The sequence below is a fragment of the Protopterus annectens genome, chromosome 16.part0, assembly GCF_019279795.1.
Source record: "Protopterus annectens isolate FY-2018-M chromosome 16.part0, PAN1.0, whole genome shotgun sequence".
Classification (NCBI taxonomy): Eukaryota; Metazoa; Chordata; order Ceratodontiformes; family Protopteridae; genus Protopterus; species Protopterus annectens.
In genome coordinates, this window is record NC_056750.1 from 762,842,468 (window position 1) to 762,860,609 (window position 18,142).

At 43.2% G+C, this 18,142-nt stretch overlaps 1 protein-coding gene across 2 annotated transcripts in view; it reads right to left on the reverse strand.

Annotated features, from left to right (window-relative positions):
• Positions 1-5,908: 5,908 nt before the first annotated feature.
• The window catches only part of CDK9 (cyclin dependent kinase 9), a 1,779,604-nt gene continuing 1,767,370 nt past the window's right edge, over positions 5,909-18,142 (reverse strand). For both annotated transcript variants that reach the window (XM_044058348.1, XM_044058349.1), the window contains one exon: positions 5,909-6,758. In XM_044058348.1, the coding sequence (XP_043914283.1) occupies positions 6,393-6,758 (366 nt within the window). In that variant the 3' untranslated portion in view covers positions 5,909-6,392. The remainder of the gene's footprint in view (positions 6,759-18,142) is intronic.

Genomic DNA, 18,142 nt, shown 5'->3' on the forward strand with positions numbered 1-18,142 from the left:
TCCAGCCAAGCTAGAACTTTCAAAGAGTGACCTCCCAAACCTCCTGTAACAGAGGCCTATGGGATATATGCAAATGACCCTTATGAACATCAGGTGTTTCAGCTATATGGCGATTCTGAATGCCCATGACTTTTACGTTTGAAGTCATTTTAATGGACAATTTCAGGCCAATAAAGCCAAACCCCACTAGCTATGGATATGCATATTTCGGCCTTGTTATGACCTCTTGTTATGACTATATATATATATATATATATATATATATATATATAGATAGATAGATAGACAGATAGATATATAACACAAACATGTTAGGAAGTATGCAAGACAATTCTGTTCCAACTGGCTGGACTATTCAGCAGTATTTGTAGGAAATAAACTCCAAGAGAGTTTCTCTCAGTTTAATTGTGCCCAGAGTCCAAAAGACTTGCTCTTAGTGTTACATTAGTCATTCTCTTGTACGCTTCTCTGATAAGGCCAAGAAAAAGTACAGTTTTGTACCTACCATAAATGTAGATGTTCGAGGATTCCATTGCTGCAGTCCTTACTATTGGGTATAGTCCGCATCCAGTCAATACCAGAGTATAAGGCTGGGTCAGGGCGCATTAGACTGACGCCAGTACGTCAGGGTACTAATGCGCATGACGCCATATCCTCAGTCTTTTCTTGCCCCAGATGTCAGAAGACCCTAAAAAGACAAGGCCCAAAATACCTGCACCAAAACATGAACAATATATACAAAAATATAAGCAGGTAAACTCACCTACACAACCACCCCTAAACACAGAGGGAAGGAGGGAGGTAAATTGGACTGCAGCAATGGAATCCTCGAACATCTACATTTATGGTAGCTACAAAACTGTACTACGTTCTTCGCCTTCCATTGCTGCAGTCCTACTATTGGGTAGAATCCCAAAGCAGAGGTAAGGGAGGCTGGCAAATCATAAAGAAGCAGGAGCTGACAACATGCCTTGCAAAACAGCTGTGGCAAAACCAGCCCTAGACTTAGAGTAGATAGGAAGGTGATAATGCTTAGAGAAAGTATGCACTGAACTCCAAGTAGCTGCTTCCAAAATATCCTTAGTTGCCACCCCCCGTAGAAATGCTGTTGAAGTGGCAGTAGCCCTAGTGGAATGAGGCCTAATCCCAGCAGGAATCTCCTTGCCATGATGGGAATAACAAAATGCAATGCAAAAGCCAATCCACCTAGAAATAGTTTGTTTTGACACAGGCTTGCCCTGGGAACTCAAAGCAAAAGAAACAAACAACTGCTGAGACTGCCTAAGATCCTTAGTCCTGCTTAAGTAATAACGCAATTGCCTGTGTACATCTAAAGTATGCAAAATCTTTTCCCCTTTATTTTGGGGGTCTGCATAAAAAGTAGGCAAATGAATAGTTTGGTTTAAAGCCACACTAGAAACCACTTTAGGCATAAAGGAAGGATTAGTACGTAATGATACCCTATCCTTATGGAAAATCAAAAGGGCTCGACTGCCATAAGGGCCTGCAACTCAGACACCCGTCTTGCAGAAGTAATAGCCAACAAAAAAGCAGTCTTCCATGACAAATATTTCAATTCAGCAGTAGCCGCAGGCTCAAAAGGTTGTAGAGTAAGTTTTTCCAACACAAAATTGAGATCCCAAGCAGGAGTAGGAGCTCCGTGGGGGTCTTATATTTTTGCCCTCTAAGAAACTGCTTGAACAAAGGATGCGAAAACAATGGTGGGTCACAATCATAGTGAGCTGAGATTGCTGCAGCATGAATCTTAATGGAAGAGAAGGACAGACCCTTGTCCAGTAACTCAGTAAGATATTGAAGAGCCATACTCAAATTAGGCTCAGAAATCTCCAAATTCTTTGCTTTACACCAAAATAAAAATCTCTTCCATTTAGCTCGTACACTTTCCTTGTACTAGGTCTTCTAGCTTCCATAATCACATTTAAAACTTGTTGAGGAAGTTGAGACCTGCTGTGTTTCAACACAGAATATGCCAGGCTGTCAGATGAAGAGAGTGAAGCTTGACATGGAGCAGATAACCGTCCTGCTGGGATAACAGATGTGGAATCAAAGGTAAAGGCCATGGAGGCTTCTTTACCAGACTCCGTAGTAGAGGGTACCAGTGTTGCCGAGGCCAATCTGGAGCTATCAAAATCATCCTTGGCCTGTCCTGTCTGACCTTTAACAGTACCTTTGGAAGAAGAGGCAGAGGTGGAAAGGCGTACACATGAAGGTTTGTCCAACTGAAAGACAGAGCATCCACTTTCCAAGCTGTGTGATGAAACCCTTTGTGCAAAACTGTGGCAGCTGGTGGTTTAGTGGAGAAGCGAACAGATCTATGTCTGGAGTTCCCCATGACACTGTCAATTTCTGAAATACATGAAGATCCAGTTTCCACTGGGGATCCATGATTTGTCTGCTTAACACATCTGCTAAGGAGTTCTGTGCTCCTGGCAGAAACCTTGCCTGAAGAGTTAGGTGCAAGCGTGGCAGTCTCCCATAAAATCATTGCTTGCCTGCATAGAGGATTAGAATGTGTTCTCCTTGTTTGTTGATGTACCACATGACAGTTGTGTTGTCTGTTAGAATCAACACCTGCCCTGGAAGAAGTAACTCCTTGAAAGCCAGTAATGCGAACTGGACTGCTAACATCTCCTTCATGTTGATATGTAGATGCTGTAGTCTGGCAGGCCACTTGTCTTGTATCCACTTTCCATTTAGATGAGCTCCCCAAGCAATGTCCGAGGCAGCTGTCGTTAAAATCTGACTCGCCTCTGGCCGGGTCACAGAGAGTCCCTTGTTTAGGTGACATTCCTGAGCCCACCACAAAAAGTCTCTTTGAAGGCAAGGTATTATTTGAATGACAGTGTCTAAATCCTGGCAGTGCTGTGTTCGTACATTTTTGAGATACCATTGTAACTTCCTCATATGCAGTTTGGCATTGGGAAGCACCAGAATACAAGATGCCATGAACCCTAATGCTTGAAGGACTGTCTTTGCAGTCAGCACGGACTGATGAGATAGTTGATGGAAGTAAAGTGATAGACTCTTTTGTTTGTCCGGGGTTAAAAAGGCCATCTGGGCTGCTGTATGCAGTCTCACACCCAGAAAGCACATGTCTTGAGAGGGTACTAGACTGGACTTTATTTCGTTCACAGAATACCCCAGGCATCTTAGCACTGCTATAACATATTCCAGATGCTGTAGAAGGTCTTCCTTTTCTTGAGCCAGAATCAGGCAGTTGTCTAAATAAGGATAGATTTGAAGTCCTTGTAGCCTGAAGTAAGCTATCACTGGAGCCAGAACCTTTGTGAATACTCTGGGCAGTAGATAAGCCAAAGGGCAATGCAGAGAACTGATAATGAGAATCTCCAGCTCGAAACCGCAGATACTTCCTGTAACTTAGCCTGATAGGCACATGAAGGTAAGCTTCCTTGAGATCTAAAGTTACCATCCAGTGATCTTTGCCCAGCAGGGGTAAAAGCTGTTGTAACGTCAACATCTTGAACTTGGGAATGTCCAGATAAGTGTTGAGGAGAGATAAATCCAAAATTGGTCTCCACGTGTACCCCTTCTGTGGTACTAGGAACATGCGAGAATAAAATCCTAGGCCCTTTTCTGATACAGGGACTGGCTGAATGGCCCCCATTTGGAGTAACTGAGAAATTTGCTTGTGAGCCTCTTTTCTTTGTGGAGGAGGAACGTCTGGCATGCCTGTGAAAGGGGGCATTGTATGGAAATAAAATCTGTAACCGTGGTGAATGATGTCCAACACCCATCTGTCTTGAGTAATTAAATCCCAATTTTCTTTGAAAAGAGACAGTCGTCCTTCCAAAGGAGCTTCCTGGCGAGAATCTACTGGCAGCTGAAAAGGCAGGTCATTGGGTCTGTTTACGAAAGGACTGACCCCTGCCCTCACCAGAAGTCTGAGCAGGTGAACTCCCTGTTCTAGGCCTAAAAGAACCTTGGGCCCTGCCCCTACCACGTCTAGACCTACCCCTAGACTGGGAATCATAAGCAGGATATGTCCACCCCTTAGCTGGCCAATTTCTACTAAACTTGGTGGCTGTACCTGCAAAAATCTTTAACAGTTTGCATAGACTTAGCTTTGTCCTCCATTTTCTTTAAAACTGCTTCCACAGGTGAACCAAACAACACATCAGACTGTAAAGGAGCATCCAAAATCCTTGTCTTAACATGCTCAGCCAAATTTTGATCCCTCAACCAGGCATGCCTGCGAAGAACAGAACTAGTGGCAGCCACCCTCGAGGAGGCCTGCACAGCATCAAAACCACATTGCAAAGAATGCTTGCCCACTTGTTCAGACACATAAACTAAATCCAGCAATTCTTTACAATCAATACCTTCCGCCAAAGCATCCACTTTAGATTTTAATTGTGAAAGGAGATAATTTTGATATTTCAGCATGTGAAACTGACAATTCAATGCTCTCATGGCTAGAGTGGAAGAAGTATACACTTTCTTCCCACCTATCTACTTGCCTCTTTGTCAGTGGGAACAGGATTTTTAACCACAGAGGCTTTAACACCTTTAGGCCCCTGAGAAACAGTTTCTGGGTCAGCCCTAGGACTCTTAAACAAATACTTATGAGCCGGGCACCCTATAGTACCTATCAGGTTTAACAGGAGCAGGAGGCAAGGAATCAGGGTTCAGGAAGCCTCTGCAAAACATCTTCCACCACATTAAACACAGGAGGTAGAGCTAAGGACCTATGCTGGGGTACAGACAAGAATTCCCTAAGCCTCTTCCTGGAATCAGAGTAATCCTGGCCTTCCCATTTAAAGTGCTCCCTCATGGAATGCAGAGTCTCTGAAAATGAAAAATCCTCAGGAGGAGAAGCAAGGAGTGGCATCATCCACATCAGAATCAGAATAATGAGGATACTCCTGCAAATCTTCCGCAGAAGACTCAGAAGCCCCTGAACCCTGTTCAAAACTGTCAAACACTGGTTCCACCCTAGGCCTCTTATCAGGAGGGCCCATAGAACCTCTAATCATAGTAATCAAATCTTCTGCCATTTTAAGCATATGTTTCTTAGGTACAGAACCCGAAAGGCTAGGAGAAGCCCCTACTGAAACTGAACTTGGCCTTCCTCTAAAAGAAGTTTTGGCAACAGAAGGAGAGGCTCTAACTACTTTGGGAAGAGAGGGAAGAAGAGTTACCTGAGAAGCCCCCTCAGCCTGGCCTGCCTCCTGAGAGGGTACATCCTGTAACAGTAAAGTTTCTGCCTGAGACTCCATAGAAACTCCTGGCAAAACCTCTGGCTCCACTGAGCCTTCTAAAGAACTGACGTCCGGGACTGCCGGTTCATCAACCCTAGGCTTCGCTGTTTTGTCCTTACGCTTCTTGAGCATCCGACGGCATTTTATAATTGCAACGCTTCCCAAACACTAATCTGGCACAGTCTAACCTCCTCTTAATAGTGCGTTTGTTAAACCTAGCACAAGAGCGGCAACCAACAACGTCGTGCTCAGGCCCTAAACAAGGTATACACAATATATGGTAATCCCTATGAGGTATCTGTTTCCCACAAGAAATACAGTTATTCACTTTTCTGACATCCGGTTAAATACTGAGGCAAGAAAAACCAAAATGTTCTACTTAGCCAACTCTGATTCGGTCTGAAACTCCGGTTTCGGAAATATTTCAGAACGCCAACCTGCACTCGCAAAACTGCTTCTGCATCGGACAACGCGGCAAAAAAGACTGAGGATATGACGCCGGTCATGCGCATTAGTACCCTGACGTACTGACGTCAGTCTAATGCGCCCTGACCGACGTCAGCCTTATACTCTGGTATTCGGGCCGACTGGATGCGGACTATACCCAATAGTAAGGACTGCAGCAATGGAAGACGAAGAACATCTATATAATCACTCTACATAAGATAGACTGTTCTTCCAGTTCTTTATTTAGCACCTGAAGTAATCGCCAGTGATCCTGCAAACCATGCATTATTTTGAAGGTATTTAATTATGCGCAGTCACTTGTATAAAATTAAATTACAAAAGGAATCCGGCAGCAACTACAGTATGTTTTTTTTTACACATTAAATAAAAATTAAGAAGACTACAATCAAGTGAGGAGGTGGCAATAATTCAGAAGTACTGGCAGTCATTTTCACTTCCTGCAGGTCAACACAAGTATGTGTTGGTTAATTTGTAAACTTTAAGCTGTTATTCCTTTCGAAATTACATATCAAAGTAAAACAAATGGTTAACTGTTTTGCATACAATTGCTGATACAACTGCAAAGCACTGATGAACATTAATGTACTTTAAGATGATTTAAAACAAAAAGGGATTCACCCAAGTTTCACTTGAGCGCTATTAATATGATGTTTCTTTCGAATGCTGCAGCCATAAAGAAAATCTTCAGAACACTCTGTCAAATTCAGTCTGATTGGCTGCTGCAGGATTCCTAGCCTGATTAACAGCCTGCTGTGGTATGTGACCACCTCTTCTTCTAGGTGGAGCCAAGTATTCAAACATGGACTGATTGTGTGCTGACAACATGTTTTTGAGATCAGAAGGCATGGGGTCACTCCAAAAAAAGTCATGGTTCAAGGCATCGTCACTATCTGTTCTTTGAGATGGATCAAGTACTAGAAGTTTATCAATGAGGTCCAGAGCATAAGGGTCTTTAACATATGCCTTCAAGCGATCTTTCACCTTTCGCTTCTGTCCTTTAGGTAATTCAAGTTTCTGGTATAATTCATACTTATCCACATTTGGCCAGACCTGTACACAAATGAAATTAAATTGCATTAAATTTTTTTTTGAAAATAAAAGCATTTTTGCTCAGTAACACAGTTTCATACAAGTACTCATTTGCACAAGGCACCTGCAAAGAAATCACAGCCTTTGTTCTACAGACATGTTAAACTTTTACATATTTTCCAACCAACAAAATTGTTTAGTCTTGTTAACCAGACGTTAATCTAAGACACAGATGAAAGTCTGAACTAATATTGATCATTACTATCACACCTCAGAAGTAATCATCAATACTTTCTTACCATGTCATATGAACTATGAAGGTACACATTGATTGGTCAAAGACTGGATTCATCTTTACAAATCACAGTTTTTTTTTCCTCCTATGCTCAGGAGCAAACAGCTGGTACCAACATATACTGTGACAAAAAGAGAGCAGTGCTGGTCAGGGACACAGTCGGAATACAGGAAAGAAGGGAAGCTTCCTCAGCTCAGACACAGACTCTCTCTCTCTCGGGTACCCAGGCTCCTGGGATTCCTAAACCAGGCGTCAGATTGGAAAAGGAGTCTGTATGGAGGGAGGAACAGCACTCATGGATCCGAGATGGGACGGAGATGGCAATACTCCATCTGGACCTGTGCCCTAACTTCTGCATCATTCTGTCCACATCGGCCTCAGTGAAGCTTCAGAAAGACCAGGAAGACCTGGAAGAAGCTGAGGATGCATGTGTTGACTTGGTAGGGGTTTTAAGGACCTTCGAGGGAAGAGCTGGGGATACCAGTTCCACCTGGAAGGCCGATATCAGGTTCCTAAGCCCTGGGATCAAAGGAGGAGGTGCTGGGAATGGGGTATCCTGAAATGATAATAGGATCCAAGGTCTTAGAGGTGTTAGGAGCCAAGGAAGACAGATCAGATTATGTACTTACCTTAACTTGGTATCTGTGTTATCTGTAGTCACCATTCATCACGTTAGGGTCTAGGATTCGATACGGATCTGAGCCGGCATACTCGGACAACAGCTTAGCTTAAGCTCCTCCCCTCCCATGATGCCCTGCTGCTCTCTAATCCCTCAGATTGACTTTGCATAATGAAAGAAGACAGACCAAAGCAATTACCACCAACACAGGTCTAGTAACACCCCGTTAATCTCTCAGGAAGGGGGCCAGAGGGTGGGACCGTGAAGAATGCTGACTACAGATAACACAGACAGCAAGTTATGGTAAGAACTATAAATCTGACATTATCTTAGTCACCCATTCCTCAAGTTAGGGTCGGAGTCCCCAGCTACCTGTATCCTGGGAGGCTTCAAGGAAGGACATGCCGAAGAACATTGGAGCCAAAGGAAGCCCTTCCTCTAGAGCTCAAATCCAACTTATAGTGGGAGATGAATTTGTGAGGTGAAGACCACGTTGCTGCTGCAAAAATATCATCTAATGACTGATCTGCAAAGGCAGCTGAGGTAGACACTGCCCTGGTGGAATGAGCCTTTACTGGTGTAGATCAAGGAACACCTTTTGAAGAGTACATGAAGGAAATGCATTGCGAAATCCTGTGACAGACCATAACTTTTGATATTCCCCTGCTATTTCTGTTCACAGAAAAGGCTACAAAAACTGGTCTGAATGTCAAAATTCCTTGGTCCTACAGTGCAATGAAAAAGTATTTGCCCCTTCCTGATTTCTTACTTATTTGCATGTTTGTCACACTTAAATGTTTCTGATCATCAAACAAATTTAAAATATTAGACAAAGATAACCCAAGTAAACACAAAATGCAGTTTTTAAGTGATGATTTTATTAAGGAAAAAAAAAATTATCCAAACCTATATGATCCTATGCGAAAAAGTAATTGCCCCCCTGTTAAATCATGAAGTAACTGTGGTTAGTCACATGTTTGGGAAAGCGGAGTTCAATTTCACTAGCCACACCCAAGCCTGATTACTGCCAGACATGTTGAATCAAGAGATCACTTAAATAGAACCTATCAGACGAAGAAGTAGGCTAAATGATTCCAGAAAGGAAGACATCATGCCGCGATCTAAAGAGATTCCAGAACAGATGAGAAACAAAGTAATTGACATCTATCACTCTGGAAAAGGTTACAAAGCCATTTCTAAAGCTTTGGGACTCCAGTGAACCACGGTGAGTGCCATTATCCACAAATGGAGAAAAAATGGAACAGTGGTGAACCTTTCCATGAGTGGCCAGCCTACAAAAATTACTCCAAGAGTACAGTGACAACTCATCCAAAAGGTTACAAAAGAACCCAGAACAACATCTAAAGAACTGCAGGCCTCAGTTAAGGTCAGTGTTCATGACTCAACCATAAGAAAGACACTGGGCAAAAATGGCATGCATGGCAGAGTTCCAAGGCAAAAAACATTGCTGACCAAAAAGAACATAAAGGCTAGTCTCACTTTTGCCCAAAAACATCTCGATGATTCCCAAGACTTTTGGGAAAATATTCTGTGTACTGACAAAACAAAAGTTGAACTTTTTGGGAGGTGTGCATCCTGTTACATCTGGCATACCACATTTGGTGTTACAGTGGCTTACCACTCCCTGCTTTGGGGGTAGGGGCACTCCATTGCTTAGAGCTCTGCATACCCTGAGACGGTAGTCTGGGTGGTCTGTTTCCCTTGGGTCTGGCTTGAGATGGCCTGGAGGGGGCTGGAAAGGACCAGTGTTTGGAAGGGCAATGCCTATTGAATCTAGGGGGTTGCACTTGTAAGAATTTTTTAACAGTCTGCATAGATTTAGCTTTTTTTTTTTTTTTTTTTAGAACAACTTCTGATTTGGTGCCAAACAAACTGTCCTTGTGCAGAGGAGCATCTAATCACTCTGATTTGACATGGTCCGGTAAGTTCTGCTCCTTGAGCCAAGCAAGTCTTCTCAGTACAGAACCAGTGGCTGCTGCCCGGCAAGATGCTTCTAGGGCGTCAAAGCCACACTGCAAAGTATGCTTGCTGACTTGGATTGCAGAGTGCATAAGCTCCCGCAATTCTGTATTTTCTGCACAGTCTGTAAAGGTTGTCACTTTTTGTTTAATAAGTTCCATAATATGTTGCTGGTACTTTAGCATGTGAAACTAACAATTCAGTGCTCTAATAGCAAGAGTTGCAGAAGTATATACCTTCTTACCCAATCTGTCCAAAGCTCTGGAATCCCTGTACGAAGGGGTGAGATTCTTGGCTGTAGTTGCCTTGATACCTTTAGGCCCCTGGGAAATGATCTCTGGGTCAGCATTAGGATTCTTGAAAATAAATTTGTGAGTGTCCGGTACTCTGTAGTACCTGTCTGGTTTCCTAGGGGCAGGAGGTAAAGTATCAGGAGTAAGACTGGATTCCATAAAAACATCAACAACTTCCAGGACAGGGGGTATTGCTAAAGGCCTGTGCTGTGGCAAATCAAGGAATTCTCTGGGTCTCTTTTTGGACTGAGGATAGTCTTGGCATTCCCAGTGGAAATGCTCTCAAAGTATGTAAGGTTTCACCAAAAGAAAAATCCTCTGGATGGGAGGCAGAGGGAATGGATTCCTTTGCATCTGAATCCTCATAAGCAGGTAAGGGCATGTCTTCATAAACAGATACCTCAGAGTCATCATACCCTGGTCTGTTGAAGCTGCAGGGGACTGGTCTCTTTTCCTCTTAGCAGGGGAAGGCAGAATTCCCCTAATCAGCGTAATAAGGTCTTCTGCCATTCTAAGTATTTGCCATTGTGGCATGGGATCAGGTGCATGCGCTTTGGTCGTTTGTTTTCTAGGCATAGTGCATACTCTTGGAATAAGAAACTTGGTAGTTTTAGATAAAAAAAAAAGTCGTCTGCTTGAGTCGAACATCGGTAGAGCGAAGAACTACCTCAGAAGCTGGTGCTTGCACAGCTGCTCCAGACCCATCCAAGGTAGAGACATCCGCAGGTTCCATAGTCGAAGAAGAGTCTCGCGGCATACCGGACTCCAAATGGGTCTTGGTAGAGGCCTGTGAATCCATAGAAGCATCAGGGGCTGCGAAGCTGCCTCACTGAGTACCGGCGAACTGGCGACTAGCTTAACAGAGGCGTCGTCAGCAGCTTTGGACCTATGCGATCTGTCTCTGTCTTTATCCTTACTTTTTTTTGGAATATTGGTAGTCGGATGGCTTATCGAAGCCATTTTGAAATATGGAGATTCAGAGCGAAAAAATTTAGCGACAGTGAGAGCCTGACGATGAATGGTTCGGGGGCTGAACATGGCACAAAATAGACAGCGAGGTACGTCATGGTCTGGGTCTAAACAGGTGACGCAGTAAGAATGAAAGTCTCTGTGTGGTATTTGCTTTCCACAGGCAAGACAATAATTAACTTTTTCTGACATCGGTTTGAGAAAGAAAAAAGGATCCCAAATGGGGTAATTGGCTTAAGAAGACTTCAGGATTATTCAATTTGTAAACGAAAATTCAGGTAGAGGCCAACCAGCACTTGCAAACTGCTTCTGCTTCGGGCTCCTCGGCAAGAAAGACACATGTAATAGTGTTGGCTGCCTTACTTTATACTACTAACAACCTGACGTCAGTCATGAAGCAACAGCATCAGATGCAGAAATACTAGGTCTCTGTTATTCGGACCGGCTGAGGGCTACCCTGGCAGGGATAACCCAATGTGATGACTGCAACAGTGAAACACGAAAAACATCTAGGAACCCATATGCAAGTTGAGAAAAGTACAGTTGTGTACTTACCATAAATGCAGATGTTGGAAAGCATTCACTGTTGCAGTCATTACAATTGGGTTATCCTGCTGGCAGGCTACCCGCAGTCGTCCTGAATTCCAAAGTCTAGGTCCAGCGTCAGTTGCTGTCGCATCCTCCCTGACGTCAGTGCGCCAGGGGTATAAAAGATGCAGCCAACGCCATTTTCTTCAGTTTTTCTTGCCCCTGATGTCAGGTGCCCCCAAAAGGGTAGGCTAAAAATGTCAATAAAGCATGCATGCACCAAGGTACATTTTTCCTTCATCTACAAGCAAATACACCATATAGGTTGTATAGAATATCAGATAAGTTCCAGCAAAGATAAGGGGGATGGTGGGAGGGTAACCTGGACTGCAACAGTGAATACACTCGAACATCTACATTTATGGTAAGTACACAACTGTTCTGTGTTCATCGTGTTTCACTGTTGCAGTCATTACAATTGGGTTGAATCCCAAAGCTAAGGTTGGGAGGCTGGAGCTAAATAGGATTAGGAGTGGCTATGAGGCCCTGCAGAACTGCAGTGGCAAAGCCTGCCCTGGATTTAGAGTAGAGTGGTAAGTGATGGTGCTTTGTAAAAGTGTGCACTGAACTCCAGGTTGCAGCCTCTAAAATGTGTTTGGTTGGTATTCCTCTGAGGAAGGCTGCTGAAGTGGCTGCTGCTCTGGCTGAATGTGGCCTAATGCCCTTAGGCACTGATTTCCTATGTTGTGAATAGCAGAAACAAATGCAGTGGCCTATCCACTTTGAAATAGTCTGCTTTGAGACAGCCTTTCCTTGTGATACTGCAGCATATGCCACTAGTAATTGCTCAGTCTTTCTGAAAGCTTTGGTTCTGTCCAAGTAGATCACAGCTGTCTGTGTACGTCCAAAGAATGCAGAAGCCTCTCACCCTTATTCTGTGGGTTTGGGTAAAAGGTAGGCAGATTAATAGTTTGGTTAAGGGCCACACTGGACACTACCTTAAGCATAAATGTCGGGTTTGTCCTCAGAAAAACCCTATCTGGATGGAAAATGATAAAATGTTCCACAGCCATGAGTGCCTGTAGCTCTGAGACTCGTCTTGCAGAGGTTATTGCTAGGAGCAGAGCTGTTTTCCATGATAAAAATTTCATATCAGCTGTAGTGGCTGGCTCAAAGGGAGGCAGGGTGAGTTTTTCCAAGACATAATTGAGGTCCCATGCAGGTATTGGTGATCTCCTTGGAGGCCTTAAGTTTTTGGCTCCTCTGAGGTACTGCCTTAATACAGGATGAAAAAAAATAGGTGGCTCTGCACTGTAATCAGCTGAAATGGCAGAGGCATGAATCTTAATTGATGAAAAGGATAGGCCTTTGTCCAGCATCTCAGTTAAATATTGCAAAATCTGAGGAATGTTTGGTAGTCTTGTCAATCCCTTGTGCCTGGTTCCAAGCACAGAATCTCTTCCATTTTTCAGCATAAGATGTTCTGGTACTAGGCTTTCTGGCCTCCAAAATAACATTCATCACCGCTTTAGAGAGAGGTGCGTTTTGAGTGACTACATTATCCGCCATGCTGCCAGATTTAAGGTCTTGAGTTGGCTGTGCAGGATCTGACTGTTGTGTTGGGACAGTAAGTGAGAAATGTGAGGTAATGTCCAGGCTGGGTATTGAGACAAGTTCCTTAGGATTGGGTACCAGTGCTGGCAGGGCCAGTCTGGGGCAATCAGTATCATTTTTGGGTTCTCTTGTCTGACTTTTTAGGAGTACTTTGGGGAGGAGAGGCAGTGGAGGAAAGGCATATACTGAAGTTTTTCCAGCTGAAAGATGGAGCACCCACTTTCCATGCTTGCTTGTGATAAGTCCTTGTGCAAAATCTTTGTAGTTGGCAGTTGTGAGAGGAGGCAAATAGATCTATGTCCGGGCATCCGCAATTCCTTGTTATTATGCTGAAGACTTGCGGATCCAATTTCCACTCGTGGGGATCCATGAGGTTTCTGCTTAGTTTGTCTGCCAGAGTATTTGTTTTTCCTGGCAGGAATTGTGCCTGCAGATGTACTTGGTAAGTCAATGCTGTGTCCCACAAAGTCAAGGCTAGTCTGCATAGGGGGTAGGAATGAGTGCCTCCCTGCTTGTTTATGTACCACATGACAGTAGTATTGTCCGTCTTTATCAGTAGTGGTCTCGGATAAAGTACATCCTTGAAGGTTGTCAGGGCATTCTGAACAGCTAGCATCTCTTTTTGGTTGATATGTAGATGTATTTGGCTTGCGGACCATGTGCCCTGAATACATTTTCCTGCCATATGGGCCCCCCAGGTATAATCTGATGCGTCTGTTGTTAATATCTGCCTGGCTGTGGGTAAAGCGAATGGCTGCCCCTTGTTGTGGTGACAGGCCTTTGCCCACCATCGAAACTCCTGTTGCAGGCAGGGAATGAGGGTAATTATCGTTTTTAGGCTGTGGGGCAATGTTGAGTCCAAACACTTTTTAGATACAATTGAAGTTTCCTCATATGCAGTCTTGCATATGGAATTAGCAGCATGCAGGATGCCATGAAGCCCAAATGGCGTCGGCTGGTTCTTTTATACCCCTGTCGCACTGACGTCAGGGAAGAAGCAACGACAACCGACGCCGCACCTAGACTTTGGATTTCGGCCGACCGAGGACCCACCTGACGGCAGGAGAACCCATCTGTTATGACTGCAGCTGTATGCACGATGAACATCTGGGTCTTTGTTGCCAACATTTTGAAATAAGTAGTCAGTTGCCTTTGTTTGTCTGGCATGAGATAAGCCATCTGGACAGTTGTATTTCAGCTTGCATCCAGGAATATTATCTCTTGAGAGGGTACTAGTTTTTATTTCTTTTCGTTTACTGTGTACCCTAGGCATGTTAGTAATCTTTTTACAAACGCCAGATGCTGTAATAGAATACCCTTGTTCTCTGCTTGAATAAGGCTGTCGTCCAAGTAAGGATATATTTGTATTCCTCTTTGTCTGCAAAATGCAATTACTGGAGCCAGGCATTTTGTGAAGACCCTGGGCGCAGTAGATAAGCCAAAGGGCAGTGCAGAGAATTGGTAGTGCATTGAGCCAGCTATGAATCTGAGGTATCTTGTGCATGATTGTTTGATTAGGACATGCAGGTATGCCTCTTTTAGGTCTAAAGTCACAAGCCAAGCCTTCTTGCCCAGCATGGGCAAAAGCTGCTGCAGAGTCAACATTTTGAATCTTGGAATATCCAGATATGTGTTCATTTATTTTTTATTTTTATTTTTATTTTACATTTGTTGACCGGGCTAGTCTGGCTGGATACATGTCCATTTTCAGTAGAGGCCCGAGAAAAGCTCCACTAATAAACTAAATAGCTAACAAATAACAAAAAAGTATACAAAGCATGCAAGCAACTAAGGGAACAATTATCATGTAGAATAGTAATGCAGAGGCAATTTAACAAGAAATAAACAATAGTGCGGAATCATTATGACTTAATATTTACTGTAGAAAGACTGCTAAAAAAAGAATGAAGAAGGGAGAAAATAGGGACAGATGGAGAGTCTATAAATATTTACATAAATTAACAAATTAGTAGCAGACATGTTGTGCCGAGTACTACTTTTCAGATAGAGGTTTACACAAAGGAGATCCGGATCTAGGTTAGATAAAAGGAGAAATGACAGGTTGCAGAGATTATGGCAAGTAACAGAAGAAGAGGTAATATAGGAGAAATAAACAGGCCGGTGGGTTGCTAGGTCTACTTCACTAGAGGGATAGAAGTAGTGATAGAGGGCAGGTAGAAGAGCAAAGGAGGGTACAGGAAAGAGGGATTGTTTCCAGAGCTCAGTCAGGATTAGAACAGGGGCATAGCCAGTTAAGGTTTTTGAGATTACGACAATGGTGTGTGCGATATGGGGAACCTGTGGCAAACCTAGCAATACTATGGTAGGCTGTGGCAAGTTTCTGAAGGTTAGCTTTTGAAATGTTGATAAATGATGGAGAGGCATACAATAGTGTAGAGAGGAGATGAGTTTGGGCAAGAGACACTCGGGTAGCTGCAGTAAGGAAGGGCTTAAGTCTATAGAGGGCACCTATCTTTTTATTAACAGCCTTGATGGTTAGATCAATGTGACAGTCAAAGCTTAGTTGATTGTCTATAGTAACACCTAGTTTGGTGGAACAGTCAGGATTAATGATAGTGCCACTGCCAGACACAATGGAAAATGAGATTGGGGCAGATTTAAGGGTTGGGGTGAAGAGTAGTAATTTGTTTTTTTTTTAGGATTAAGGAGGAGACATATGTTGGAACTATTTTTCTGCTGCTGTAAATACTTTTTGGGTGGAAGAGTGGAGTTCTCCTGAAGATAAAGCAGAACAGATGAGAGTTGAATCATCCGCATACTGAATACAAGTGGATGTCGGGAGTGAAGTAGACAAGTTATTTATAAATGTAGAGAAGAGGAGGGGACCTAAGATGTATCCTTGAGGAACACCAATAGTGACTGGGAGCTGAGAGGATATATGGCTGTCCCAGAGGACAGCTTGTTTTCTATCTTTCAAATAAGAGTCAAACCACTGTAATGCCGAAGAGTCAAGTGAGAGGGATGCCAAAGTGTCTAGGAGTAGTTGATGGTTAACCATATCAAAGGCTTTTGAGAGGTCCAGGAATAAGGCAGAGGAGAAAAGGTTGTTATTGCGATTTTTGTTGATCATGTCTGTGAAGGAGAGAAGGGCGGTGGAAGTACTATGGTATGGCCTAAAACCATGTTGCGAGTCTGCGAGTAGGCTATTTTGCAAGAGATTAGGAGTTGATGGTGAATACAACGTTCCATGATTTTAGATAGTGGAGATAGTAGGGCTATAGGCCGGAAGTTAGAAAGTTCATTAGAGTTACCTCCTTTGTGGAGGGGAATGATATGGGAGACTTTCCAGCAGGATGGGATAGTAGATTTGGTTATTGTTCTGTTAATTAAGATAGAGACTGGGTAAGCTAGTTCTGATGCTGCTAGTTGCAGATATTCAGCTGGTAGTTTGTCGGCTGAAGGGGTGCAAGGCTTAAGTTTAGAGAGTAACTTACGTATGTGGGTTGTGGAGACTGTACTAAATTTTAGAGTGGGTGTTTTGAGGGAAAGGGGGGGGGGAGTCATGGTGTTTGCTAGAGAGGTGACTGTTTCAGATAAGAAGTTGTTGAAAACATCGGCTATTATGTTGGGTGGGGTTTGAGCTAAGATAGCAGGTGTGGGCGTTTTGGTATTCCCTGGATGGAGCAGTTCATTGATTCCGGACCAGAATTTTTTGGGGTTGTAATTTTGGTTTTGTTAATGTTGAAGGTAATAGTTCTTTTTATCAAGATAGGTGAGTTTTTTTGTAGTATTTCTAAGGTGTTTGAAGTTTAGAAGGTCAGCAGGGTTTTTAGTGGTTCTCCATTTAGTCCATATTTTATTTCTATCTAGCATTGTTTGTTTGGTTTTTTTGGAAAGCCAAGGGGCAGCTTTGGAGCCTATTCTAATTAATCGAGCAGGGGCATGATGCTGGAGAATTTATAGGAAAGTGTTATTGAAATGGGTAACTGCTTCGTCAAGTGGGAGGTGTTTTAGAGTTGACCAGTTACATACCTTGAGTTCATTAAGGAAAGAGGACAGGCTGAAGTTTTTTTTGTTGCGTACGGTACTATAAGTAGCTTGTTTGAGAATATTTTCTTTTTGTTTAGTGATATAGGTGAGGAGATGGTCGCTAATATTGTCTGGGAGTATTCCAGTTTTATAAGAATGGGGATTGTTGTTGATCAATATCCAGTCCAGGATGGCTTGTTTATTGGTTGATTTGTGAATTCTAGTAGGGGAGTTTATGGTTTGTTGAAAGTTAAAAAGATTGAGGTGAATGGTAGGTTTGGGAGAGATGCAGGAGCTCCAATCAATATTAAAGTCTCCCTAAGATTATGGTTTCTTGAGGGAAGCTACAGGAGACCCAGCTAAGAATATTTTCAAGTGTGTTTAAGTTATTGCCTGGAGGGATGTAGGAACATATTATATAGATGGCTTTGTTCTTGTTTAGTTGGAGTTTGCTACAGAGTATTTCAGCATTACCTGGAGAGGGAGGTAAGGAGTCAATTAAGGCCACCTGTAGTTGGGATTTGTATAGTAAGGCCACTCCTCCTCCCTTTTTGTTAGGACGATCTTGCCTTAAGGTGCTATAGCCAGGAGGAGTGATTTCATTGTCTCTAGTACCTGGTTTAAGCCAAGTTTCAGTGAGACAGAGGATCAAAGGCATAGAAGTCAACTATAGCATGGAGCTGTGTGATTTTGTTGTTGATGCTACGAATATTTAAGTGTGCTATAGAAAGGGAGTTATTAGAGAAAGGTGAACTGGAGATGTAAGCAGTTTGGTTAGAAAGGGCATGGCTGAGAGGATTATTGGGGCCAGGGTTGGGGTGGATGTCCCCGTGTAATAGTAAAAGAGTTTGTGGGATTGAAAATATCTGGATAATATATTGAAAACATGAAAAATGTTTAGAATAGATAGGTCCAGTATTGGTCTCCAGGCTTTGTCCTTTCTGGGCACCAAGAACAGTCTTGAGTAAAATCCTTGTCCCTGCTCTTGCTGTGGTACTTGCTGAATGGCTCTCATGTCCATGAGGGATGACACTTGCTTTTGTGCCTCTGCCCATTGATTTTTTGGCAGGTCTGACAAACCGTCTGCCCTTGGCAGGGTGTGAAAGTGAAACCTGTA